The 26,819-nt window shown below is 49.1% G+C and overlaps 2 protein-coding genes across 9 annotated transcripts in view; both read right to left on the minus strand.

The window, feature by feature from the left end:
- RAB40C (RAB40C, member RAS oncogene family) overlaps positions 1 to 20,273 on the minus strand; it is a 36,640-nt gene extending 16,367 nt beyond the window's left edge. The window contains exons 1-2 of the mRNA XM_055708562.1: positions 19,952 to 20,273; positions 383 to 443 (exon numbers count right to left, since the gene is read on the minus strand). Of these exons, the coding sequence (XP_055564537.1) occupies positions 383 to 443; positions 19,952 to 20,105 (215 nt within the window). The 5' untranslated portion in view covers positions 20,106 to 20,273. The remainder of the gene's footprint in view (positions 1 to 382; positions 444 to 19,951) is intronic.
- A 1,175-nt stretch (positions 20,274 to 21,448) lies between these two features.
- The window catches only part of PIGQ (phosphatidylinositol glycan anchor biosynthesis class Q), a 38,814-nt gene continuing 33,443 nt past the window's right edge, over positions 21,449 to 26,819 (minus strand). For 7 of the 8 annotated variants that reach the window (XM_055707415.1, XM_055707419.1, XM_055707413.1 and 4 more), the window contains exon 11: positions 21,449 to 26,716. In XM_055707415.1, the coding sequence (XP_055563390.1) occupies positions 26,564 to 26,716 (153 nt within the window). In that variant the 3' untranslated portion in view covers positions 21,449 to 26,563. The remainder of the gene's footprint in view (positions 26,717 to 26,819) is intronic. The other variant, XR_008731781.1, reaches the window with a different exon arrangement.

Below are 26,819 nucleotides of genomic sequence, written 5' to 3' on the forward strand. Positions count from 1 at the left end.
TCACCCATTTTTTTCCTCCACTTCTCCTATTCTCTTGTCTACATTTCTCATCCTAGGATTTAAAGAAAACACGGTATTGCTTCCAAAATAGTATGGTTCTCAATCACTGAGGGAACAGTATGGGAACATAGTCAGGTATGACTAAGGAAGACTGAAATTGAACTGTATCAATAATGAACAGCATGCTGTTTGTGCTACTTGATCAATGGAAAGAAGTGTGGTTTGCTAGAGTATCTCACTGGTAAGAACAGCTAGCAAGCCTCGCCACACCCCTGGGGATGCTCTGCACTCTGCGCAGCTCAGTACAGCATCCCACTAGCAGCACCACAGCCCCCGCTCACCGGTCCTGTGCTCGCAGCCAAAGCAGCTCAGAAACACTCACCAGAGTTCCAGCTTGACCCTTCTGCCATCCAACAAGATAGTAGTGGTCTTGTAGTCAATTCCTGAAAGGAAACCAATAAAAAGCTGAGTAAACACTGAGCAGGTCTTCAGAGATGGACAAGAAAGCTGCTCTGCCCACACAGCTCTATCGTTTCATGTTTACGGAAAGTGATGTTTTCTCCCCTTCGCTCTATTGCGTGTTTGTGGTGAGCCTACAGCGACTTGATAGAAATAGACCTCTGCTTCAAGGCAAAGATACTCTTGCGGAGATCTATCCCTCCCTAAAAATATAAATAAACCCTAGATTGCTTCTTACTTCTCCACTGTTGAATAAAACCTGTTAGGACTCAAGCTGTAGGAGATTCAGTGGTCTGTAGCATTATCCCAAGTGACAGTGTTAAAATACAGACTTTTGTGGGGGTGAGGCAGAGAAACAAACAATTTAGAAGCATCTCCGCCAAGTCAGCCTGTAGACTCACCATCTCTCAACAAACATCACTGCCTGAAACAGTCAAAGGACATTTCCAGAGGCGGGTGATACTGAAAGCCTGTCCAGAGAATCCTGCTGCTGCTTCTGAGCAGCTCTCTGTTGTGTATCACTCAGGGTCAGGTAAGGCAGAAAGTACTCCGTCTTTATTACAAGCTGAGAAGGCAGCACGGACAACTGCTTTCCCTAGAGCCGTTGTACCAGAGCAGCAGCAGACCCTCCAAACCACCCCACCAGGCTGTGCTGACAAGTGACTCGTTGGCACAAGGGGTGCCCACCATCTTCAGATACACAAAGGGTTTATTAAAAATTGGGAGCCTGTCTCACATTCAGACAGAGATGTTTAAAAAAGGGGCAACTCCACTTGCAAGCAACGTGTCCAAACCGAGCCGAACACACTGCTCCCGTGGCCCCAGGCACAGGAGGGAAGAGGCACAACAGCATCTGCCAGCTCCTTCCCCAAAGCCTGCGCTTGGGAACGGCCAACAGGCACCAGGTGCCCAGGAAAAGCAGCTTCTTCACAAGCTCCAGTTAATAACCTTCAAGTGTATTGAAGTTGCTTAAACAAAGCACCATGCACCTTTACTACACACCCACTAAAGCATAAACTAATTTACAGTCATCTTTAATAAAGCAGAGTCACTTCACTCAGATTAGATCTTTATTTTTTCCTCTTGCCAATAGATAGCAAACTTTGAATCTATATTAAAAACCCACCGTTGTGTTACGACAGGTATCTCCCTTTTCCTGCAAGAGGAATACTGCCCCGATAACCAAACAGACAAGTTTGTCAATAAAGCAAATGGATTTTTCTGAGTCATCAGCAGGAGCTCCCTCTTAGTGAAAAACAAATTAGATTTCAGCCTTCACAGGGTGCTATAAAAAGCAATAAAGATAATTATCTTAAATTCTAACTATTTCCAGTGCTTTATCACAGAAAATAGACAGTTTACATTTTATCTTCCTCCAGAGACAAGCGAATGATCTGTATTTATTTTCAGGCTGATATACATCTCCCTCATCCCCAGGGATGGCAAGCAGTAGTGGGAGCAAGCCTGCTCTGCAGCCAGGAGGGAACATCCAGACATTTGCCCACCAGTTCCTGAGCCAGGATCAGCCCCTGCCACAGGCTGACAGGCTGGGCTGTTAGGGAAAGGGCTAATTATGCCCACCGCACTGTTTCAGATGCAAAATCACAAGAGACTGCTCCACGCAGACTGCCCCATTTCTCGTTAGGCACAAGAGCTCCCTGCAAGCAGTATGTCCTCAGCATCCTCCATGCCAGCAGTCCAGGCACACAGATGGAGCAGTTGCATGAAAGCACCAAGGAGGAGGAACAGGTTTTCAGGGCACAGCAGCCACGTGCTTCCAAAACCACGACCATCGAGGTGAAACAAATCACTCTAGGATCAGCTTTTAAAGTGAAAGAGGTTCGGCTTGACCAGAAAGAGAAGAAAACTCATTAAAGGAAAACGCCACACAAACCCAGAAATGCCTGTGTTAGGCTCCACACTCACAAACTGCCAAGCCTACAGCCCCAACAAGGGGAACATAATTTCCTTGTTGCAAATATATACAACTTCATCACTACAGCAATGCTTTAAATACCCATTCCCTCCATGCCCATGTGAAACTATACTACATACTTCAAACCAGAGCAACACCAGTCTTTGGGCAGAACAATACAGCCATGACCAAAGCAGGCAACCAGCAGAAAACAGCACTGGAAAACTTCCTGAGCTCCTGCTGCAACTGCTCCTTGCTCCAAAGACGCTCAGGGAAATTAAATAGGCAAACCCAGAAGTCCTTTATGTCCTTCATGTCCTTCACAGTGATGTCTCTGCTCAGAAGAAAACGTGAGATGGAGGGAGGAAGCCCAAGGTGTGAGGTTGTACTCGCCCTTGCAGATATCCCTTCCCAGGAGACAGGCAGGGATGGCAGCTCGTCACTCGTGCAGGAAATTGTAAGAGAGCTCACCACGACGGAGTGGTTCTGGCAGACTCTCCAGGCACCTGCTGCCCCACCACACTTGACGTCAAATGCTGAATGCAAAAAGCAAAAAAAAAAAAAAAAAAAAAAAGGGAAAGTACCAAATCTCTCTCTTCATTTCCAGACAGCTGCCAGTCAACTGCTTTTGCTGCCTGGCCTCGGGGCAGCCTGTGTCTTTGTGCAGAACTTCTCTCCTTGGCATATGAGTGCTGGAGGTGAAGGGAAAAGCCCTTTGCGGATCACACCCCTGCAGTACTACCACAAAACCTGCCTGAGGAATTCACATAGACTCGAGTTAAAAGCAAAGCTGTTTTGATTCTAGGCTACAGTCAGCATTTAAGCAGGACCTGGTAACATGGGTTGGAGGAAAGTGCTGCACTTTTTAACTCACATACACCAAAACTGCGACTAGGGACTGTATCTACAAAAGGTTCTTGAGCAAACTCTACCTACAAGCCCGCTGATAAGGACAAATACTATGTAACTGCAAAATTTTGGAGAAAATTTCAGCTTCCTCTCTTCCACAAACACTCAGTACATCAGGACAGCTCATAGGGACTTGCATTAAAGCTTGCACCAACTTTTTTTTTTTTTTTTTTTTTAGCTGGTTAGCCCTCTGAGCAGGACACAGCTCTCCTGTAGCTGTGCAGGACAGCCACGGCTCACTGGTGCTAGAAAATTGCTGTAGCCCAATACATACTCCCCCCATTTTACAGCTGACAAGGAGGCTGAGCAGCCCAGCTCACTTTCCTAAGCCCAGCCTACAGCCCAAGCTCAGTCTTGGCTTCACCCCTGTCCCAGGGACATGGGGACAGAGGGCCACAGTCCCACTGGTTGGCCATGCTACATCAGGGCTACCAGTCTGCCTTTTCATTCCAGGCAGCTCAGACACCAATAAGGTAAGGGAAGTTTTTAAAGTTTAATTTCTGCAGTTGACAGGGTTTCCCCCACCTGAGCATCACCTCTGCTCGCAGCAAGTACAGCTCATTTTGAGACTGACATTTATTCTCTGCCAGAACGTGCTTTGATCCCCTGGAAGGGATGCGCTGCTACAAACCCCACGCGATGCTCCTGCAGCACACAGCACCAGCAAGCCGCCAGCTGCTGCCTCCGCAACCCTGCCTGGCCCTTGGGGCATGCAGCACTGGGGGAAAAGAAAACAGTCTTGTTTAAAGCTTATTTTATATCAACTGATCTCTTTCTTGACCAATATCTAGCATGATGCAACAAAATGAATGAGGCTTGGAAAACAAGTCTGGGCTGTTCTCTCTAATTTAGCATTCAGGCCAACTCCTCTGCTATTTTTCCAGTGCTGCTTTAGTCTTCTATTTATGCTGACACCATCTCAAGCTCACTCCTCGAAAAGCGAGCCGACCTGGCACAGGGCACTCTGCAAAGTGATCTGGTGTCACCGAGCCTGATGTCAGACACCCAATTCCCCTCTGCAGAGCTGGGTTTCAAGCTCCCAGGCAAGACTCCAGGGAATTCCAAACCTTTATTCCTTTTACCAACTGGTATAAGGAAAACCTAAGAAAGCAAGCCATTTTCCCATGGGAATACACAAGATGTGTTATAGGAAACTCTGACCTCTCCCGAATTACTGATGCGGAGCACAGCACACTTTGCATCAATATGACCTGAAAAACCCCACACCCTACCTTAGCTTAGTTAAAACTTTCACCCAAAAGATTACACCCAATGCGAGCAGGAAAAGTAAAACCCCTCCAAGAGACATTACAATCCTCCAGCATTTGATACTACTTTGTATGAGGCTGTCAGTCACCCTTCCTCTTGGGAATTCATGGCTTGGAGAAAGGCGTCCCGCTGCTCTGCCAAGCCCCTGAACTGCATCTGCACGAGCAGCAGCACACCAAAACCACAACAGAGGAGGAGCAGGCAAGCAGATACGTGGAACTGGAAGCAACATTGGAAAAACGCAGAAAGACAAGGGAGCTAAGTATTTCATGCTGCTCTTGGGTTCTCCCTTTAAACAGATTATCATCTCTGGAAAATGGGTTTAAATGGCTCAAGTGAAGACTCTATAAATGTTTACTACTGTAAGCACAGCCGCTTCTTGGCTTTGTGTATGTCTTTGTTTTAGAGAAAAGGAGACAATTTTGCAGTTGCAGACTCTCTAGATGACTGCCCTAGCGCCTGGGCAGGGGACCAGAAGGATCACCTACCCTTAAAAAGGCAGATTTGAGCAAAACCTTACCGCAGTAAGAGCAGCACGTGCCTTTTTCCTCCTTTAGCTTTCCAAGGCGATCCTCACTTAGTGCTAGGGTGAGAGTGATCCCAGCTCTCAGCATGACGCTAGAGCCAGTACTGCATTTCAGGTTATTGGTCCAAACCAAGCGTCCTCCTCCAGAGATGCTCTAATGATTCAACTCCTAACTAACAGCTTCACTGCACTTATACAAATATCAAAAAGGTACAATCAGGACTCACCCCATGACAGAGGGATAAAGGGACTCGCTCCACATTACAGAAAGCCATCAGCAGCTTTTCCTGCAACCTTCCTTGAAGGCTGGGCTGCTGCAGGCTGGCAGCAACATCTCTAGTCTGCGCCTGTAGTGTCTTCAAGAAGAACGTAATTTATTCACAAATCTGGGGCACAAGACATTCCAGGTGATGCTCAAAAATCTCTTACCAAAGGAGAAAAATTTTTTTTAAATCCATGCACTCCAGTAAAACAGTGATAGTTTTAAGACAAGCTTGCTTTCCTTCCCAGAGACACTCTACTTATCACTTAAAAGTCATTTGCAGTTTGTGAGAATCAGACTGACCAAAGATACTTTTGCCACCTCATTTCTTAAATGTATTGTTTTCTGCTTGTGGAAGCTCGGAATCCACCACCTCACTTTCTGTTAGTCCACCCACAACAAAAAACAATGTATGTTATTTGAACTTCATTAAAAATTTTGTCAGTTCCCCCAGCTTACAGACATGCACTGCACAATGCCAACTCAGCTTTTTTCTTTTTTTTTAATATAATAAATAAACGAAACCCAGTTTAATTTAATAATTCAAAAGAAGTCAACCACCCCATTTACAAAGTGATATATACAAGGTCAACAGGCAAAACCTGAGGTATAGAGTGATGATAAGGTAAGGCCAATCCCTCACTTAATGCATTATATAAATCAGAAAATAAGATAAATTGAGTAGAATTTTGTTATCTATCTGACTAATGCTGCTTTTTGGCAGATTGTTATTTCAGCTGTAGAAAAAAATTGAGCCAGAGTGGCTCCATTCTGCAATTCTTCGAATAACGGTGGCTTTTGAGTCCTCAGAGGAGGACTGATGTATGAGATGGGCCTGATCTCTCAGCATCCCTAGAGAAACACTCTGCTCTACTGCAAAATTTTAACACCGGCTCACAAGCCACCAGAAACACTCATCATGCCACCACAGCACCTCACCCAGCAAGCCTGGTGATGGATTTTCATTTGTCACTGCCATTAGTACAGCCAAAGCTACCATGCCACAAGCGTCCAACTGAAAATGCTGGATTTTTCCCCAAAGCATTCCCAGCCATTTCTGTTTTCCTACAGGTCATCAGCTCTGCTGAGTCCAGAAAAACACCTAGGACTTCTTAAAAGGTCTTCTTAAAGGTTTCCAGGTTTAATGCCACACTGACCAGTGACTACTAGGAAGAGGGAAGAGCACGGGGTGGAATAAAAAAAAAAAAAAAAAAAAAAAAATCGAGAACACAAGACAAATATTTAACTTGCTGAGATTTTGCAGTAACCCGAGTAACCAGCTGTGAAGGGCTGGTCGTGCTGCATGGCATTTGAGGATCCTCGGGAGAAAGTGATGTAGGTCTCAGTGAGCAGCTAGCAAATAAGTAACTGAAAGAATTAAAGGCATACTATGATTATAAAACAGGCAAACACTGTCAAGAGTATCAGGCAAACTCTGTTTCTCCTGGGGCAGCACTGAGAATACCTCCCAATCAGCGTGGCAGACTTCACAGACAAACCGCAATGAATTTGCAACTCAAGTGTTGTGGCAATCCTTACTTAATACACAACGAAGGATCAGAAGCCATAATCATCCAGGATGCAGCTGGTCTTCAATGATTGTTTTCACTGCCACAAAAGTAGATAAACACCAAGAAACACTTTAGAGTGGGTCAATGGATTGTAAATAATTTTTTTCTTCCCTTTTGCAAAAAGGAAAACATTAAGAATGAATCTCCAGTGAAGCTTCTCAGCAGCAAGTATTTCAAGAGTTGTGGCTAAGCAGAGATGGATGAATTTAGTTTAAAACCTTTATCACCAGTTCAGAAAACGCTGTGGATGCCAGCAAGGACACCACATCCAACTGAATCTTTGGGAGAACGTAAACTACGTAAGAGAGCCCTGTCCCCTCACTGGCCATCCCTTACTGGCCATACTCAGTGGCAGCTGGGCCAGGCTCCCTGGGATAGCCCTGGCAGGGGCCTGGGGTATGGTGTCCCCTCCTCTGAGACCCTCTTGCAGGGCTGGCAGAGCCTGGCTGGGCATTGTCAGGCCCCCCAGCACACCTCTGGGGATGTGCAGGCAAGTTTATCACCACGTGAGCTAGCAGTGGTCCTACTGTGTGCGCAAGGTGGAGCTGCTAAGAGGTCCCTGCCTCTCCCTCCAAAGGGCTCATGCAAACCTTCCAGCTGGATCAAAGGAGGAGAAGCCAACCAGTTCATCTGTGCAAAACTCAGTACAGCGAGCGTGCCCCTGCCTGTACAGACCTCATAACTGGAGCTTTTCTGTGCTCTGTAAGTTCAGCCTAAATCCATTAGTCCAGAAATGAATTCATCCAAAATGCCAGCAATAATCGGGCAGTGTCTAAAGACAATTGTTTATTCTACCAAGTCCCTGGGTGTCACAGATGTTAAGTAGACCTTTCTAAGCCATGACTGACATGGTTGTGTTTTAAAATGGAAAGCTTTGCCCCTGTGTGTGCAGGCACCTGCGTGAGGCTGCTCACCTCCTTCAGAAAGTCAGAGTGGCTGTAGTGTGCCACACACCCAGGGAGAGCTGCCAGCAACAGCAATGGCCAGCAAACTGACCCTGGCCAACCTTTTCACAGGGGCAAGTTAATGATGAGAAGCAATAATTGCACCTGACAGCTGAGAGCCGGAGGGCTGACGTGCTAGTTTTCCCAAAAGCAAACGAGTGGGGATGCCCCCATACCTGCCAAGTGTGGAGAAAAAGCAGAAGCAGCAACAACCAGCTAAGTTCCGTCCTCACCAACAAGCTGAAGAAAACAAACAAGGCAAGAGAAGTTCTGGGACATCACAAAATTGAGGCCAAAAGGTGGGTACAGTATCTCCAGGTCTGCAGTGGGACACGACAGCAGACCAGCTCCAGAATAAGAGCATCACTCCCACCTCCAGGCCCCAGCATGCAAAAACCCCACCCCAAACCCAAGGCAAACCCCCACAGACCACTCCCACCCACCCCACACAACCAAACCACACTCGCTTGTGGGGCTGACAGCAGGAATTCAGACAGCAAGGACACTGGCACTGCAGCTCGTAACACTGCCCCAACCAACACCCTCCCTCTCTGGTTATTTCAGGGTGAAAGACCCCCCTGACCCGCAGGGTGTCATCCACAAGCAGTGTTCCCAGCAGCAGCCCTCTCCAGCGCCCAGCTTTGGGGACGTACCAGGAGCTTACACAAGGTCAGGCCAAGAGGGACAGAGCTACTCCACAACGGCTTCACAGCACGTTCCTGCAACACAGCCAGCACCATACAAACTCATCAGCTTTACCACAGATGCTGCTGAGACCAAAGTGGGCACTGGCCTCCTGAGACTCGTCTCCTGGCAGAACCGTATTCCACAAGATGACAACAGCTATTACACTCCCATTGCTGTGTTCATACGCTCCCTCCCACTGCATCTCACATGCTGCACCTTTGCATTTAAGAACAGTTTATGGTGAGATGGTCATTAAATGTCAACCTACAGCAACCGAGGCCAGCAGCCGAGCTGCTCCAAAAAGCAGAACACGAAGCCAGGATGCATTATGAGTGTAGTTCAAAATGCCTTATTTTGGGGTTGGTTTTTTTTAGGCCTTCACCAGCCTATGAGCAAAAGGGCAGCCAGGGTTCAAGATTCATATCAGAATTGTTCGCTTGTGGGCTAAAATTGATACAGAAAGACTTGTCATTTCATTTCTAGTCAAACAAGGCAGATGGGTACAGAAATTACAGCTGGCCAGGAGATGCTAGCTGCTGAACGCACGTTCAAAGCAAACAGGTTTTGCACTGCCATGTGCGGCAACTGAATGTATTAGTCCAACACTGAAACCCACCCCTAGGCAGAAGGCAGCTGCTGGGACCAGCACCCACCCAAAGAAGCAGGTATCGAGATCCTCTGATTCAAGTAATTTAAAAAACAGGCAGTAGCATCTGTACGTAGAAGACACCACCAGTGCACTGCCTTCCACTGCAGCGCCTACTTTTAACTTAGAGCAGTAGTTATTTTCTCCATCATCTGTAAGTGATACCAAATTGTTCAGAAAAGATGTGGTATGAGCACATAAACACTAGCTGATGAAAAAAGTTAATTCAAGCTATTCAAATAACAACTGATGAAGTCATCCGACCTTAAAAAGTGTGTACAACAGCACATTAACAGCAGCAATTTAGCTAGTCAGCTCAGAGCTGTAAGCCACAGAAAAAATCCCTTCCAAAGAACACATGAGCTCATCAGTTTGAGTCATGCATTCAATTACCTACTCTCTAGATAGACAAACAACAAATTATCTCCATAAACAACAGGGGTCAACAAAACAAAGGTAGATTCATCCCAGGTCTGTGTCTTTTGATGTTAGCATTTACCTCGGCAGTATTACTTCTTTGTTTTAAGCAGGGTGGTAACAAGTTCCCAAACAGCATCAGTGCAAAACACCCCCAGCTCCTGCCCGCAGAACTGGAGCTGAGGACCAGAAAGCATGCGCTTTTACCACTGCGCTCCTGTCCTGCGTTGGAGCTGAGCAGCCGCCTTGGGAACAGGATCAAGAGGTCTCAGCTCTTACAGGGCACGCAGGAGACCAGTGCTGCTCCCACATGGTGCTGGCTGGGTAACGGGTAGATGGAAGCCATCTGCTTAAGCCTTCATCATATCCTGCTCACAGCCACAGAGACAAAATCCACTCACCGCACAACTCAGTGGGAGGTAACAAGGAGCTTCTGATTATTTAACTGTGCAGCAGATGAGTTTGAGCTGTTGTGAGCTGAGGAGTTCAGCCCCACGCACATGGTCAGGAGCCCATATCCCCGAACGAAGCTCGGCACACCATGCGAGCTCCTGCCATCTCAAGGGAGCTGCTGCAGCACTTGGCAGCTCTGTGATACATCCAACAAGCTGCCAAGTACCTCGTACAGAGTCACATGTAGAAACGGAGAGAACAAACACCTTTCCATTATTTGAAGTTACCCAAATTTGTAGATTTTCTCTCGAAAAACATACTCCATTCCACTCATACCTGCCTCATTTCAGATAAGAGCGCTCTCAATTTAAACTGGAAGCCTTTCACAAGGCGGCTGTTCGGATCGGTTTGTTCCCCAGCATCTTTCATCTACAGCTGAAGGCGGAGATCTCGGAAAAATAATTGTTTGTTTGGTTTTGTAACCAGGCAAAAGCAAATCACCTACTTGGAAACCTTCAGGAAGCCCAGATTTGCAGAAGACTTCACTTGGCTACTGCCTGCTCCACAGCCCAGCAGTGTTTCAGCAGCTACGTGGTCCTCACACAGAGGAACTCTGTTCCAGGCTCATTTAAGGATGACAACTGTATCTGAAAACAGCATTTGAAGCCAGTAGCAAATCTGTTCCTAAAGCTCAAACAATTTCAGCGGATACCCAGGAAGCCAGAGAAACAGTCAAAAGTCAGTCCAGAATTGGGGTTGTTAAGTGGATTTGTGCTTTAGAAGAAAATCAAGAATGACTTCATGCACAGAAGTGACAACAAACAAAAGAGTTTCTTCATGCTTTGCAGTTCATATCTCCATAAAAACTATACAGCTGCACGCAGAAACAAAGACAGCCTATGAGAAAAATCAGAGGGCACCATAACAATCTTCATTGTTGCTGGATTACCATACAAACACAAAGATACGCTTGGAGACAAAAAAAACCCCAACAACCCACATTCAGAAAACTCCCAAGTATTTCTTAAAAATACCTTCAATACCCTGGCCTTCTAGAGGTTGACCCTCCGTATTTATCCTTCTGAACACCGTGCAGGTTAGTATGTGGGGATTGTTGCTCCACAGCATCAGATCCTCGTGGCATCACCACCAGGACAGGCACACTGCTGTGTGCAGGAAGCCTGCTCCTGGTGCACGCCCGGCTCACAGGTATGGCTGCACGCCTGCTCAGGGATCTGGCAGAGGCTCAGGACGCACACGGCAGCAGTGTCCGATTGATGGGACACCCACCCACAGCCCCTCCTGCCATTCACACCCTGCTGCTCAATGCCTGTTTGCCAAACTCCAGGTTTTGCCATTTAAAAGGTCACGTTGCAACACGGCCATGCAGAGGCAGCCGGCAATGACGTGGCTGACTCCACACTGACACTATACACCTGAACACCCAGAAAGAAGGCTACAGTGTTTCAGCTGGGCATAGATGAGATAAGCACCAGGTGCCTGCAGAGCACAAGCACCTGCAGAGCTACCGCAGCAACTATGGCAAGACCACTCACCATGAATTTCACTGGCTCTTGAATTTGGTCTCGCTGCACCGACCGCAAGCCCCATGCTGGAAAGGAACCAACCGCTCCACACTGGAAGCATCAGAATGGCAGCTAACACTGGCTTCACATTTTGGTGTGCTGTTTCTAGCAATAAAAACAAATTTCCAGGGTCCTGACCTACAATACATTGCTGTGTGCGCTCAGCAGTCCCTCCTTGACCTTCAAGGATGGGCTGGCAGCGCGAGCACCCCTCTGCACGCCCGTATGAAGTGTGCTGCCTGGCTGTGGCTCCACAGCAGCTCTCAACAGCCCGAAATCACGTTTTCAGACTCTCCACTCAGCCCAAATTGGCACCTCCCGGGTCTCAGCCCAGTGACCCCGGCAGCAACGCTGAAACACGCCTTTTGCTGCTACCAGGACCAAGCCAGCATTTTGCACTTTTAAAACAAAAAGAAAGCACTGAATTTTAACCTTGTCATACAGATGACATCCACAAGCGTGTCTCAACCCAAGGAGGCTTGCTAGCATGACGAGCAGCACAGACAAGGCTCTCAGGTTAGGCAAGATCAACCCTGTAGTTTCATCTCCTTGTGCTGTAGCACAGACCTGCACACTGTCTCCTGTATGGATTTTACCATCAAGTTACTTAAGCAGTTTAAGAACATAAGAAAAATAACAACTCTTGTGACAAGAGATGATTTAAGATTAAGTTAAACATGACAGGCAAAATAGTGGGGTTTATTTGTTGGGTTTTTTTGGTTCAAGGTTGTTTTTTTATGTTTGGTTGTTTTTTTTTGGTTAGTTGGCTTTTTTCACCTAGTTAGGTCTCCTGGCTGCTCAGGCTCCAGAGCCACAGGCAAAAGGCACTACTGCTGTTAGAACTGGTACAGAAGGAAACAGAAGACAGGGTTAATTTCTGTGTACATGACTGGGGTGTGTGTGCAAAGAGCAATCATTTGCAAAGACAGGGAAGTGGTATGACAAAACCCCCAAATGGGCCAGGGATGTCAGAAGCTGGGCTGGAAAATATGTTAAAATGGCATCTCTAAAAATAAAAAAATAAAAAGCCATCTTAATTTTCTTTAAAAGGAGATTATTCCAGAGATGCACAGCACCTTCCATTAAACTACCAGTTAAGTACAGCCCTTCACTGTCCCCTTCTGCCTGTCTCCTCCTTAACCACTAACAGTTTAAACAGCAAATATTTTGTTTAAATTGCATAAGGGTTTTTGACCAAATTCAATGCCTGCTATTGAAATGACTGCAGCACTGCGCAGCAATACAGGACATTAATCACTTCAGGGGTTACTTTTATAGAACAGGTGTCAAAGTTTTAAAATTATATAATATTGTCTAGTTTCCCAATGGGGTAATGGAAATAAGACTAAGAGGAGGTAGAAAAAGAGGAAGAACGTTTGAAAAGCTATGGCTACGTAAAAACGCTCTCAGCAAACAGAAGCCCCATAGGAAGAGTCTCTCAGCTGATGTTGCAACCTTACTATCACTACAACTTCTGCAGTAACAAACAGACCTCTTGGACGGCAGGCCTAGCCCTGAGCCATGACCCTCGACGCCCCAGGGGAATTTTCCTTCAGGTGAGTCCCAACTCACAGCAAAGCACTTGGCAAAACAGAGCCCAAGATTTCCACATTGGAGCTTCCTTCCTCCTCCTCTGCCTGCAATCAAATAGAAACCGGTATGACATAATGCTTCTGTGTCTGCTTGTTTCGTGCCGAGCCTGGGCTGCCATTGGAAGGTAAGGGGTAAAGGGAAAGCAAACGAGATTTTAAAAAGCAAGATTATAAAACCTCAGCTCCACAACCTAAGCTCACCGTGTAGCTATTTCAAGCACAAGGGAAAGATGCTCTGCTCTTCCGAGAGAGGGAGGCCACGGGAGGAAAACATGCCAGGGAACAGCTGGAAACAAAAGCTGAAGGAGACTGGGGCGGAGGAGGAGGAGACATTTTCCATGGGCTTTCCTATGCAGCTTATATTCTGATACAAGCAAACAAAAAAACCCACACACACCCACCCCAAGAGAAGTGCACGACGCCATCACAGGCTCTGGAGAGAGCAAAAACTACTTGCTTTTTAGAAATAAAAAAAAATACAGAGAAACTTTTAATCCCAGTTACTAGAAGAGCCTTTCACCCTTTTCAGATTTACACTGCTCAGCTCACATCATCTTTGTGCACTTAAGGCTCAGAAACACATTAGTAGCCACATCTATAAAAGCAAAGCTTTTATACAGGGGATTAGAGGTGGCAGGAACTGCCCTGTGCAATCAAGAACTTTGCAGAATAAGTCCCCAGCTTTATAAAAACACAACAAAACCACAACCCTCCTGAAAAATTATGCATGCACAACAACCTACAGTGCTGTGCATCCTTAATCCTGACTTGAGAGCTGAAGACATCAAAACCTGCTAGGCACTCAGTCAGGGGGTTGGTTTTTGTTTTGATGGGATTTTTTTTGTTTGTTTGCTTTGTTTTGGGGTTTGTTCTGTTTAAGGTTTAAACCACTGCTAGTTATTCCCACATCAAGCAGAGATGGAGGTTCAACCAATGCTGTACATTTGGAAATATTTTTCACACAAAGGATAAGTAGTAAACAGTGGAGAAATAAGAGATGCTGGAGTTGTTTCCGAGCCAAAGCCTGCTCTGATGAGATCAGTTTTGCATCCCTGATGACAGGGAAGCAAACATCCCTGAAGGACACTGATGCAAGTGCTGGCAGACACGGGGAATTGCTGCACCAACCACTCTCCACTCCGCAAGCAATCAAAAGAGATTTCTAGCAGCATGACCAGCATGGTCCTGCTGAAGCATTCCCTGCAGATCAATTCTGCAGCCACTACAGGGACACGATGGCAAGGCTGCACTTAGAACATTTTGCCCCAGTCCCCCTTGCATCAGAGTGCTGAAACCTCACAATAAAACATTATTCCAATTAATACAGTCATGCCAGAAAACAAACAGCAGTTTCCACTGGCACACAGCACCTGAACCAGCAGGCCAGCCCAGCTGGATGCTTGTGTCTACCACTGATGGGGACAATGCTGCTCCGGCAGACAGCAGGAATGCACACAGCAGCATGTGGCCAGGCGAGGAGCAGAAGGCAGCAGCAAAGCAGCACCTAGATCAATGTTTTCTTCCCCACTGATGCCAAAGACAGCCCAGACACATTGCAGCGCTCAGCTGCAATCTCAAGCCCACGCTCAACATCTCAGGCTCTCGTGCCCGTGTCCAGAAGGCACCACCGCATCAGTGCTGTCCCTGCCTGAGGTGCGCCCAGCAACTGTTTCTTGTACGCTCCAGAAGGGAAGGTTAGAAGCTGGCAGGTATTGGGAGAGGTCCTGTCCTTACAGAAGCTGCAGAAGTTTAAAGCAGAACTGCTTGGCTGCACTTCATTAAGGCCTGGGAAAAGCAAACGGGCGGTGGCAAACTTTGCAGCAGTGCAGCAGGACCTCCAGGCACACATGGCCACAACCAGAGACTGTGGATGAGAAGCAAGAGACTACCACCTCCCTGGTCAGTCTTGGAAACTGGACAGGCAAGGAGCAGAAGTATTGAGAAGCATCCCCTTGCACTCCCTCCATGGCAGTGAGGAAGACGAGACAAGGTGTCCACTTTCTTCCATCCCTGCGTATGCCGGCTGTGGTACAGATGATTTCCTGGTTGGCAAGTAACTAACTCGAAGACTGCTACAAAGCAAAGCAGAGCAGTTGTACAGGTGATGTTTCTAGATGCACGCTGGTTACTGAGGAGTCACAGGACATACCAAGAGAGTAACTGCTGTAAAGAAAGACTTGAAAGGGACACCTTAGGGACCTCCAAATTTAGACAGCTGCACAAAAACAACCAGAGGGGAAAGACATCCGAAGATGTGGGTCACTCACATAAACAACCTGGTAATTAAACAGCAGTCATCTGATCCCCAGGCAAACAGCACTGGCTGGGAGGGTGCTCGCCTCCAAGGGCTGAGCAGTGTCTTCAGCCGCTCTTTGTTAATGCTGCCTCTCCCTGACATCCCTAACAGGGAAAGGGCATGAAGCTACAGGGCTGCAAACCTCGTTCGTTGCACAGACATGGAACCATGGTGGGCTCACAGCCCCTGCCCAGAAGCTGAACTCCTTGCACTTGCTATGGGGGAAAAGCTCTTGGGAAAAATGCAGTTTTTAATCTGAACCATAAAGCCTGTTGGTAAGTATTGCAACTGAGCACTTAAGTTGCCTTTTCCCTAACATTTCCTTGGGTCTTTGGATAGCAGTGGGGCAACAGAGCACACCTGAGGACAGTGCTTGAATAAAGGCACTAAGCCCCAGTTAAAGGATGGGGTTAAAACAAGGCACTGGGGCTCACTGCATCAGGGCTGGTCACAGCACCAACCCTGCAGCAAGGCACTGCTTTCTTTGAAAGAAGATCAGAGCGTAGACACAAGGCTTCATTCTCATCACTTCCTTAACACAAGCTGATGATGGGGGGGGGGGGGGGGGGGGGATAAAAATTCATCTCCCTTCCAATCAAAGCCATCTGCTCAGAAAGATGCTCTGCTCTTTCCCTAACACACGTTTCTCCTTTCCTACGGGAACAGCAGCAGGTGAGGGGGCAGGCTGCCGCAGAAAAGGCCCTCCATCACGTGAGGATGAAGCACATCACATTCATGTCTGCGCGGTGAGACCAGCCCCAGCCCTATTTCTGGTGCAGGCAGGGCACAGTCTCATACAGCAGCAATGGCACTTGTGCCTGCAGAGCGCTCCCGTGCAAGGAGTCCTCCCCTGACTCACCTGGTTTTGATGCAGCTCGAGCAGGGCTGGCTTCTCAAGCAAGCCAACAAACCAGCTAGGCAAGATCATTTCAGCAGGAGCACATGAACAACTAGATATTCAAGCGTGGATGTATGACACAGTAGTGACAAAGCCCCTCAGGTGAGGAACAGCCTTGTCTTCCTATTGCAGGACACATATACCACCCCTACTTTCACAGGCAGCTCCACCACATCTCGTTGTGCAAAACCACCCCGCAAGTAGAAACACTTCTGTCCTGCTTTGGTACTTGGGGAAGGATAAGAACAGACCCCAAGCAGGCAATTTAAGCACCAAAGTGAAAAGTGATCTGTGTAGCTGACTCGTACCCCCTGAGTAAGGCACGCAATTTCACTCTGAGTCAGCTGTAACACCGTGGCTCACAGCATGGGGGCTAGAGCATCCCTCCCCTGTACCTCAGGAGAGAAGGAGCAAGTGCCAAGAGAAGAGGGGCACTCAGGGGAAAGGCAGGCTTTTCAGTTCCTAGGTGATGTCCTCCAGCTGTCAAGAGCAGTGGTAGGGCTCCAAGAACAGCACCTGTCTCCACAACTGTAGATATGGGGAGCTGAGGGATGAAACCTGGGAAGAAGGACAACACTGGAAGCCCAGAAGAACATTAACGTTTTCCCAAAAGCCCACATTTTTGCACTAGTGAGGTGGCTTAATTCAGGACCTTTTGTGGATGGCTGAGAAAAAGCAAGATGTAAGTGAACCTTAGTTACAAACTCTCCTGGGGTGCAAGGTGACAATATCCAGCCAGGGGACACAAACAACACTCCCTGCAGGGAGCCCACCTGGCCTGGTGCTCCTGGAGACTGATACACTCAGTAACTTGAGCATGAACCCAGAAACACACAGGTGATAAATGGACCTCAAATTCCTTCTCAAAATGCTGGTTTTATGTCACTAGAAGCTCTGTATTCAGTGCCCTTGGAGCTCAGGTGCAAGCATGGTCAGGAGCATCATTGACACCTCTCATTGCAAAGGTCAGCAGCACCCAGGGAGTAACCTCTACTTATATAGACCAGATTTATTTCTAACAGCAGTTTAAATAAAGGACATTACTAAGGTCTTGCTATACACAATAGGAACTGAGGTGTCTAATTTAAGATGTGCCCAATTTAGAACGAGGTGCCAAGCTGTAAGGCTGTGCTGAGAAGCGATGCTTCTGCTCAGGGACGCTGAATGAGGATGGACAGACGCAACTACAACGCTTTAGGAAAGACTCAGCTCATACTGCGTCCAAGGCTTTCAGATACTGGATGCAAGCAAGCAGAGGCTGCCTGCTGCTTACAGCTCCCCAAAGCAATGCTGACAGAAAAAGGGCTTTCTCATCTCTTGATTGACTGCTGTTCCAACACCCAGATGCCACGGAGAAGAAAACCCTCTTCCAGAGGCCAGGTGTACAGCAGAAGAGCAGCAGCAGGAATGAGCTTCATTTAGACAGCTTCACTTTTAAAGGTATGCCTTCGCAGAGCCAAAAGGACAATCCATTTCACACTGCATTTCAAAAAAACCTGCGTGGAGACAGTTGTAATTGGCCAACACAGTAAAAGCAGCAGACCCTAATGAGACAGTGGGCGCAACAGCTCTACCTCTCCCCGGCAGAGGTCAGGGACCTGAGCTCGACATGAGATGCCCCAATCACAAGATCAACCTAAAACACATTGCATTTCACAGCGGTACTGGCAAGTTCCGTTTTCTGAACAGATCGAACAAGTAGTAGATGATACAATAATTGTTTCAAATTGGGATGTAGAGTCTGGGAGGGGACAAGGATGATACATTTATAAGTAAAAGACCTACAGAAAGAACCTCTACATAACATTCCACCGCTGCAGTTTTGGGACAGCGTTAGGCACATGTCAAAAAGGAGGCTGGGCACTAGCTGCTCACAAAATCTTCATGACAGGGGACGGTCTCTGTCAGGGCAGAGTGAAAGCATGCTGGCAGAGAAGCCCCATGAGTACACAGGTCCCAACTGCACCAGAGACAGAGGGAGTTGGATTGCCAAGGCTGTCAGAATTAGCAGCAGCACCAAACTCACTCAGATTTCAAAGCTACTCTGTCTGATTATCCAAAAGGCGTGTAGCTTTGCAGAAGCAATGGAAGCAGGGACTATCACAGCATACATTGCTGTGAAAACACAGTATGTGACCTAATTCTCTAATTAGGAATGGATTCAACTGCTCACAGAAGATGAGGGAAGGTTCTGAAAATATCATTCGCTGAGATTTCTTTTTCTGGAAGAAAGGTGGTGGTATTTTGTTGTTATAAAACCTGCAAGGTACAGAGACAACACTTTCACAGCAATAGCCAAAGTCACTGTTCTTTGGGTTTTGTGTATATATCAACTCACTCAGCAGTTGTAGTTATTACTCCTCCACTGCCTGCTTCAAAGAACAGTCAAAACCATTTCTATTAGAAGACAATTCCGACTTGAACACTTCATTTAAAACAACCCTGTTACGCTCATCATCCCTTCCTGCTTAGTAAATGCTAACCCCAAGGAGCAGCTCTACAGCTCCCAGATGAGGCGGGTTCTTCAGAGACACAAACTCTCTTCAGGGAAGCTTAAAAGTGCCAAGCATCTCCTCGAAGGCAAACCGCACCACCTCAGCCAGACACCCAAAGAGATGAATGATACCACAACCTTCTAGTTCCAGAATTTGCTGCTCTCATTTCACAAGCAGCCCGACTTCTGAGTCACCACCTCCCCGTAAATCTCTGCGGAGCAGGTGCGCGCTTGCATCAGCTCCTACAAGCTGGTAGTAGCTCCAAGGACCGAGCACGCAGCCAGGAGCCGCGCCGCTCCTTTATGCTCTGAATTCAGCCAGTTTTGACACAGAGCGTCGAGAAGCACCCGATTCCCTCCGTCTCCTGCTTACGGGCAAAACCAAGCACCACCTGCTCCAACCCTGGGGTGGGCTGCAGTGGCGACACGGGGCCTGGACTGGATCGCTTCTGTCGAGCCCCGGGGGATGTTATTCTGCACGGAGGCTGGGGGAAGGATGACAGATTGAAAACCACCCCAGGACCTGCCCCCCGCCAGGCTGTGTTACGCTTTAACTGCAGCGAGGGGATGCAGGAAATAGCACAGCGGCACTCCTTGGCTCTTAATTACGGTCTTGTGACACCATAGTTAATGGTCTGTCATGGGCTCCGTGAGAAACCTCGATGTTTGTTTGCAGGAGGAGGCCCAGTCGAGCTGCAGGCTGCCGCCGAGCGAGCGCGGCGCTGGCCTGGAACCAGGCTCCCGGTCTTTTGTTACAGGCGCTGCTCCCCTGGGGCCCGGCCCGGCCCTGGGGGTGCGGGGCGGGCTCCGCTCGGGCAGGGCCCCGCTCCCCTCCGCGCTCCCCGGCCCGGCCCCGCCGCCCCCTGCTGCGGGACCCGCGCCCCCCGGGCGCCCCCCGGCCCGGCCCCGCCGCCCCCCGCTGCTGAGGTGCAGCCGCGGCCTCTCGCTGCTGGGCAGCCGCGCTGCGCTCCCAGGTAATTAACCCCCCCACACACACAAAGAGAAAAAGAAAAAGGCAAACCAGGGCGGCCCGCCTTCCCGGGGGTGGCCGGGGGGCAGCGGCCCCTGCCCCGGCCCGGCCGCTCACCGTTGCTGTAGGCGTAGGGGGACTCGGAGGCGCCGTCCTGCAGGCTCTCCAGGATCTCGCCCTTGCCCACGTCGCTGTCCCCCACCAGCAGGAACTTGAGGAGGTAATCGTAGCTCTTCACCGGGCTGCCCTGCGTGCCCATCCTCCCTCTCATCGGCGAGCAGGCCCGATCCGCATGCCCCGCCGCCGGCCTGAGGGGGGCTGGGGCTGGGCCCGGGCCCGGCCCCGCTCCGCGGGCACCGCCGGGGCGCTCCCCCTGCCGCAGCTCACAGCCGGCCCTCCGCCGCGCCTCGCATCTTCCGCCCAGCGCCGCGCCGCGGACCTGCGGCGGCGGCAGGAGGAGGAGGAGGACGAGAAGGAGGCGGAGGAGGAGGCGGAGGCGGTGGCAAACAGCCCGGCCCGGCCCCGCCGGCTCCTCAGCGCCCCCCGTCGCTGACAAAGCCCCCGCCCGCGCCAGGCCCCGCCGCCCGATCGGCCCCGCCAGGCCCGGCCCCACCGCCCACCTCAGGGCCGCCGCCCCGCGCCCGCCCGCTGCCCGGCGGCGCCGCCAGGGCCCGCCCTGCCCGCCGCCATTGGTCCAGCCGCGCGTCCGTCAGGCGGGGCTCGCCCCGGGCCAGGGGCGGGGCGGCGGGCGTGGGCGGGGCGGGCGTAGACTACAGGTCCCGGCGTGCCTTGCGGGGCCGGGCGGCGCAGCGGAGCATCATGGGACAGCGAGGCAGGGGGCACCCAGGCGGGTGGGCGCACAGGCAGGGGATATCCATTTATAAGGGTCACGCAGGTGTGGGGGGCATCCAGGGGTGCATGGGGGTCACCCTAGGGTGGGGTGGGCATCCAGGGGTGGGGGTCACCCCGGCTTGGGGGGGCACCCACCTGTGGTGGTAGCTGCTGCCCAGGCAGCCACACAGGTGCTCTGTGTCAAGTTAAACAAGAGGGAAAAGCTCAATTTTTCTCCCCAACATCTTTATTCTAGTGTAATCAAAATGCATTTAAGTTCTGATTAAAAGGTTTAATTAACCAAAAAATCCACACCTGTCAGCAGAACAAAGCTCTCCATCCCACAAGTCTCAGGCTGGAGCACCTGCAGCCAGTACAGGCGGAGCCTCTCTGGTCCCAGCCGCGCACAGCCCTGCCACAGGCTGGCATCGCCATCGCTCTGCCCGGTCCTTCTGTCCGCACAACCGGCACCGTGGTGAACACGGAGCAAGGCTGTCTCCTAAGCCAAGCATTGTTTCCTGGACTGCTAAGCTGGACTGCTGCGTTTTACATCAGGGCTGTGGTGGGGAAGGAAGTCACCTTCAAATGGTGTTAATGGTGACATTTTAAAATGACCACAGTGTTGCTGCTATGTGAGCACCTTGCCCCTGCTTAACACTTGGTAGTTTATGTGAATGCAAAGAGAAAACGTACCAGTGCTTTTTAACCAGCGCATCAAACTTCCTCGTCAAACTTTGCAGGCAAATGACCACACACACACACTTCATTAAACCAGACGTTCAATATTCTTTTATAATACTTTATTTAAAAACAGAAAACATTATAAATAAGAGGATTGATTACAACAATTGTGAAGTTCTCATGAATTTCCCCAATGCCAGATGCTTAAATAACACTGCGGACAGGAGCTGAGCAGGCAGCCTCTCCCTGCAAGGAGAGCAGGGCAGGGCCCTGGCTCTGCTTCACCCGGGCAAGCAGCACACCCAGCACTGCCCCCTGCTCCTGAGCCTCATCGCTTGCCTGGAAATGAAGGGTTTACTTTCTGTCACCTGCAGCATTCATCATCGCCAGTATCCTCCTCCTATTTAGCTTGCTGAGACAATGAAGTCTGAGCATTCTCGGTCTGAGGTCCAGACCCAGATGCGGATGAGTAGTGGATGTGGGGCTGCCAGCTGAGAGTTGAAGGGGACGGACTCTCGCAAGCAGCAAGCTGTTCTGGTCCCAACGCAAAATGGTGGGCCAGATGCAAAGTGATGAGCACGCTCTTCTCATCCAGGAAGGCAGATCAGCTGCCCGTGTAAGGTTTGGATTGCTCGGAACATGTTTATCCTGCACAGAGGAATACACTCCAAAAGCTCCTGAACTAGCTTGGTAAGCCCCGTGGCCTCATGTCATGTGGATGGATCAGCTGAGGTCCAGACACGTCCCATCTGTATTCACAGGGTGCTGCCACCCATCAGCCACGCAGAGCCTCAGAGCCACCGCACAAAGGCGGCTCCCCAAGCCAGGTGGCCTTGCACTGCCAGCTTGGGGGTGTCTGCTCTGCCTCCCCCGCAGCTTCCACTCTGTGCGGGCAGTGAGTCTGGCTGGAGAGCAAGTGCTCTCTGCCACCAGGTCCAGAAAAGCTGGCACACAGCAGGTCAGGTGTCTGACTCCATGAGCAGGCAACCATCTGTAACCACAGAGGGCTCAGGCACCCCCAAAAAAGCAAAGGGACTGCTGAACAGTCCCTGAATAGGGTTGCTCCAGAACAGAGACAATGTGGGACTGCAAATCTCCAAATTCACTGATGAGATTTGAGTTATGGTGTCTCTAGCTCAGCGTAACAGGATGATAGGACAAGAGACAATGGGCATGAACTGAAACACTTGAAATTCTGTCTGAAGAGCAGGGAACACTTTTTTACTGTGAGGGCAGCCAAGCACTGGCACAGGTTGTCCAAGATGGTGGAGTCTCCATCCCTAGAGATATTAAAAAACCATCTGGACATAGTTCTGGGCAACCAGCTTTGGGTGGCCCTGCTTGAGCAGAAGGCTGGACCAGATGAGCTTAGAGAGGCCCCTTCAAACCTCCACCAGTTTGTGATTCTGTGATGGTGTGATCACCAGGTCCAAGCACAAGGAGTAAATCACTAAGGGCTTGAGTTCAGCAGGAAGATGGTGTTGTGGAAGCAGGATCAGGCAGCACAGAGCAGAAGGAAAGCAACTCATTATCTGCATGATGACAAAGCAGGAGATTTTCCTGCCTTACGCTCCCAAGAGTGTAAGTCAACATATGGATTATACATATGGGCAACACTCTTTCTGTGGGCCTGACGGTATATTCACATGTGCCAGCAGAACAAGGCACAATCCAGCTGCAGGATCAGGGAAAACTCCCAAAACCATAACCAGAGCCTTCAGTGCAGCATAATTACTGAGATTTCCTTTCAGCATTGTCACATGCTATTCTGGTTAGGAAAGGAAAGTATTTCTCAAAGGCAGAATTTCTATCTAGGATGGGTTTTGCATATAGTGAATCACATTTTCCTTTACACAACCCATGCCTATGTAAAGAGGCATATTGAGTGTTGTGCCAGCACTGGGAACCATAAGGTGGAAGAAATAATAATAAGGAAATGCAGCATTAAAAAAAAAGTCTGCAAGATTACAGTCTTTGAATGATGGCTGCCAAAGACTGCTTGCTAACTGCCATAAGGGATGTGTGGTAGGAATCAGAGAAGATCTGAAATCTTTAACTACTTCTCATCCAAGGACTGATATGGATAATACGGATCTGAGGATAAAGCAGAGCCATAGCTTCACCAGCAGCCTCTCCCCTGAGGAAATGCCTGGGCTAGGACAGTCTGCACTGCTGTGGAAGATGATGCTGATCCCAACTTCTAATTAGAGAGATGACATAAGGTCAAATGTTCCTGAGCAGGATGTCTGCAAAGTTGTTGTACTGTCTCTGCGCAGAATCGGAAAAGGGTGGGGGAAGACTATTTCACAGCAGTGACTGGAAAGGAAGAGGAGAGACATGGCAGATATCCAGCAGAAGAAACTCATAGGCTCAGATACCATCATGGGCCAGGAGAATGCCGAGTATGAGAAACAGTAAGACAGCTCAGGCACCAGTTCTGCGTGGCACAGGAGAACTACAGCCAGAAGAGTCTGTCATTTCCCAGCTGGGCTACTCAAGGTCCTCTGTGTTGCAGATGAATCAGGCTCTTGGGTTTGAAGAGAAGCTTTTTCTCAGTTTGACATTTCACCATCCCTGGAGTCAGTATCAGCCTTTAGTAAACAGACCCTAGACTGGAACATCTAATATGTTTGGCAGGTTCCCAATAGGAAGGCCACATTTGCTGGTTTTTATGGCTCTGTGCTGTCTCTGGGGCTTTCGGGTCACTTGATCCCAAAGGACAGCCACGATTAGGACCATCGTGAGCTGTCTGGTCTCACAGAAAGATTTTAAAAGCCAGGATATTAGGAACATTATTTTCACAAGACCAAAAATAATAAAGTTTCTCAGAGCATTTAGTAAACCAAACTATGCAGGCGTGGGAGGAAGCAGGGGGAATATCATTTAGTAGCTGCAGTGGAAACATGAGAGGGAGGTAAAGTGTAAATCTGCTCTGCTGAGTGCCAGGTAAGGATGGGTCTCCACGACTCTGACTTAAGCTGAAGTCACAAATTTTATTTAGACCATTCATCCACTAAACGGATCACAACCTGGATTGTTCACAGCTGGAGTGGACAGAAACACTTGGGCGCTGATATTCCAAGAGAGGAAATACTGTATTTGTACCTGAGTTTTAAATACTGACTATTAAAGAAGAATGAAGATCTCTCCAGTTCCAGCAGCCAGTGATGTCCTACCCAGAGCCTGCAGTGGCAGATGGCAGAGCAGGGCTTTTGCCATGCTGGCTTTCTTCAGCGATGTGCCCTTCTTCCCTGGATCGAGGTCATAGGACATAGTCTTTGGGTAGCAGTGCCCATGTAATACTGCCTCCCTTCCTGAAGTCCTTAAGAAAACTGTAAGACCTTGGCAGCTCCTGTGTTTGCCTGCTCAGGAATTATCTGGAACAAGCACCTGCCTACAGAGCTTCATTTCCTCCTGATCAAGCTATCACTGAAGGGGCAGTGGCTGCACCATGAGAGGCTTTTAGCAGCTACAAAACCCCCAAATATAGCTGGCAGGGATGTCTTAAATCAGTGGGGCCATATCCCCTTCTCTTCTATGACAGCTTCAAGTACACGGATGAGACGTAGGGCTGGGGTAGGAAACTCTTATCCTGCCAGTGGAAGTGCTGACTGAAGGCTACTAAAGCCCAGGGCACCCGGCCACGGCTCCTTGCCTTGCCTCCACCTGCTCCCACTGGAATACACAGGCAGCCCTCCAGAGAAGGGCCGAGCACTGCAGCCACAACACCTCCTCCTCTTCCTCCTCCATCCTCGCTTCCTTGGACAGGCAGAGGAAGAGGGGCCCGGATCCAGCACACCTCTCACCTGCCAGTTACTGCAGTCACTTTGGGCGCGCAACACAGCAGCAGGGTACAATGACACGACATCATTGTTTCAGCTGGGGCAAGAGGAGCTAGCAGGCCTGGAGAAAGCGTACTTCGGAGTAACAACTGTATGTAAATGTCTACACAACAACAAAGCACCCAGTGGGACATCACACTCCTGTGCACTGTCCCCAGGACAGGGAATAGAAGACTCACACCAGTATGAGCACACCCTCAGACCAGGACACTGACACGCTGAGCACTGCTGCACTGTGGAGGTAGTATCCAAAGCAAGAAAACTCTCCTAAGGGAAACATGTCTATAGTTTCAGGGACAGAATTGGCTTTAAATGCCTCATATCTGAGATATGAGATTTTAAAGCTCCTTGACTATCAGAAAGTGCAAAAGATGAGGCCCCACATGAGGAGGCTCCCACCTGGGCCCTGAGACCAGGGCGATGTACTGACCCTGTAAGGGAGCGCGGCACACGCTTCCCTGAGCTGGCTGAGCTGCGTAGCAAGCTGGGCTGCTGCAGCACTTTGGCAGACCCAGCAGCCAGAGCTGGGCTCAGCAAAGGTGCGTTTGCCTTACACTGCGACTAAGCAAGGAGCCCTGAGCCCTGGCACAGCCCAGAGCTCTCAGCTGCCACTGGGCAGCTGAGCAGTCTGGGGTCTGAGGCTTATGCGCTCTGCACTTCAGTTTTCGTGTCAGCTCTGGGCTCAGCCCTCCCCAAAACAATATTTGCTTTTGAAAAAATGTAGATGAGACCCTATATGCACGAATGTACAACAGTCTGTGTTTCTGGGCCTCCAGCCCTGCTGTTTGTACGCTTAACACCTCCTCTGGTGCTACAGCGGCAGTGAATCCAAGCCCACCCAAAAGGAAAAGAATAAACATCCTATGATCCCAGATAACCCCGCTGTACAGTTTTTTCAGTGTATGACTCTACAAGCTGATCCTCCACCTTGGTTTTGATCAGCTGCTTTGAAGGCTGAAGCATAAAAGGTCCAAAATACCCTTTGGCAGAACGCACCTCAGCACTGTGGCTTTGAACCACCTGAAGGGCTGTTTTAATACAGCCCTCTGAGCTTACATGCAAGGAGATAATATTTCATCAAACCATTCAGGAGTTCTTCCTCGATTACACTAAATGCTGGTTTCATGAGGCACTGATGGATTTAACCTTTTGCTTCAAAAACAATCATTTGCATATTACACAAACACAGTGTCAGGGAAAAGGAAAGTTGAAAAATAATGTTTAAAAATACTTGCCTTTAAAAATTCAGCTGCTCCCATGTTACCAAAATCTAATTAAAGGGATCTAGCAGCTGCTGGCTCTAAGATGCCTTTGGTCCGAAAGCATCAGGATTCAATATGTTCTCCTGACCGTCTCTCAAGCTCTTTTGCCGTCTTTAGTCCTGCTTCTCTCCTTTGTGTTTCCAAGGGTAGATTAGCTCTCCAAGGAACAGCTTCTTGCAGAGAGATGTCCAGGAATCCTTAGGGTAACAGCTGTAGGTTGGCAGCCTGTATGTCTGTACCACACTGCTATATGACAGAGGGTTGATCTATGAGAAAAAAGAGGGATAGCAACAATTAAAATGTGTTGTAGTAAGAAACACAGGCAGCTGAGGAGGGCAAGTGCAACTTTTGCATAGCACTGGCCTCTGT

The sequence above is a fragment of the Falco cherrug genome, chromosome 4 (genome assembly GCF_023634085.1).
Source record: "Falco cherrug isolate bFalChe1 chromosome 4, bFalChe1.pri, whole genome shotgun sequence".
NCBI lineage: Eukaryota > Metazoa > Chordata > Aves > Falconiformes > Falconidae > Falco > Falco cherrug.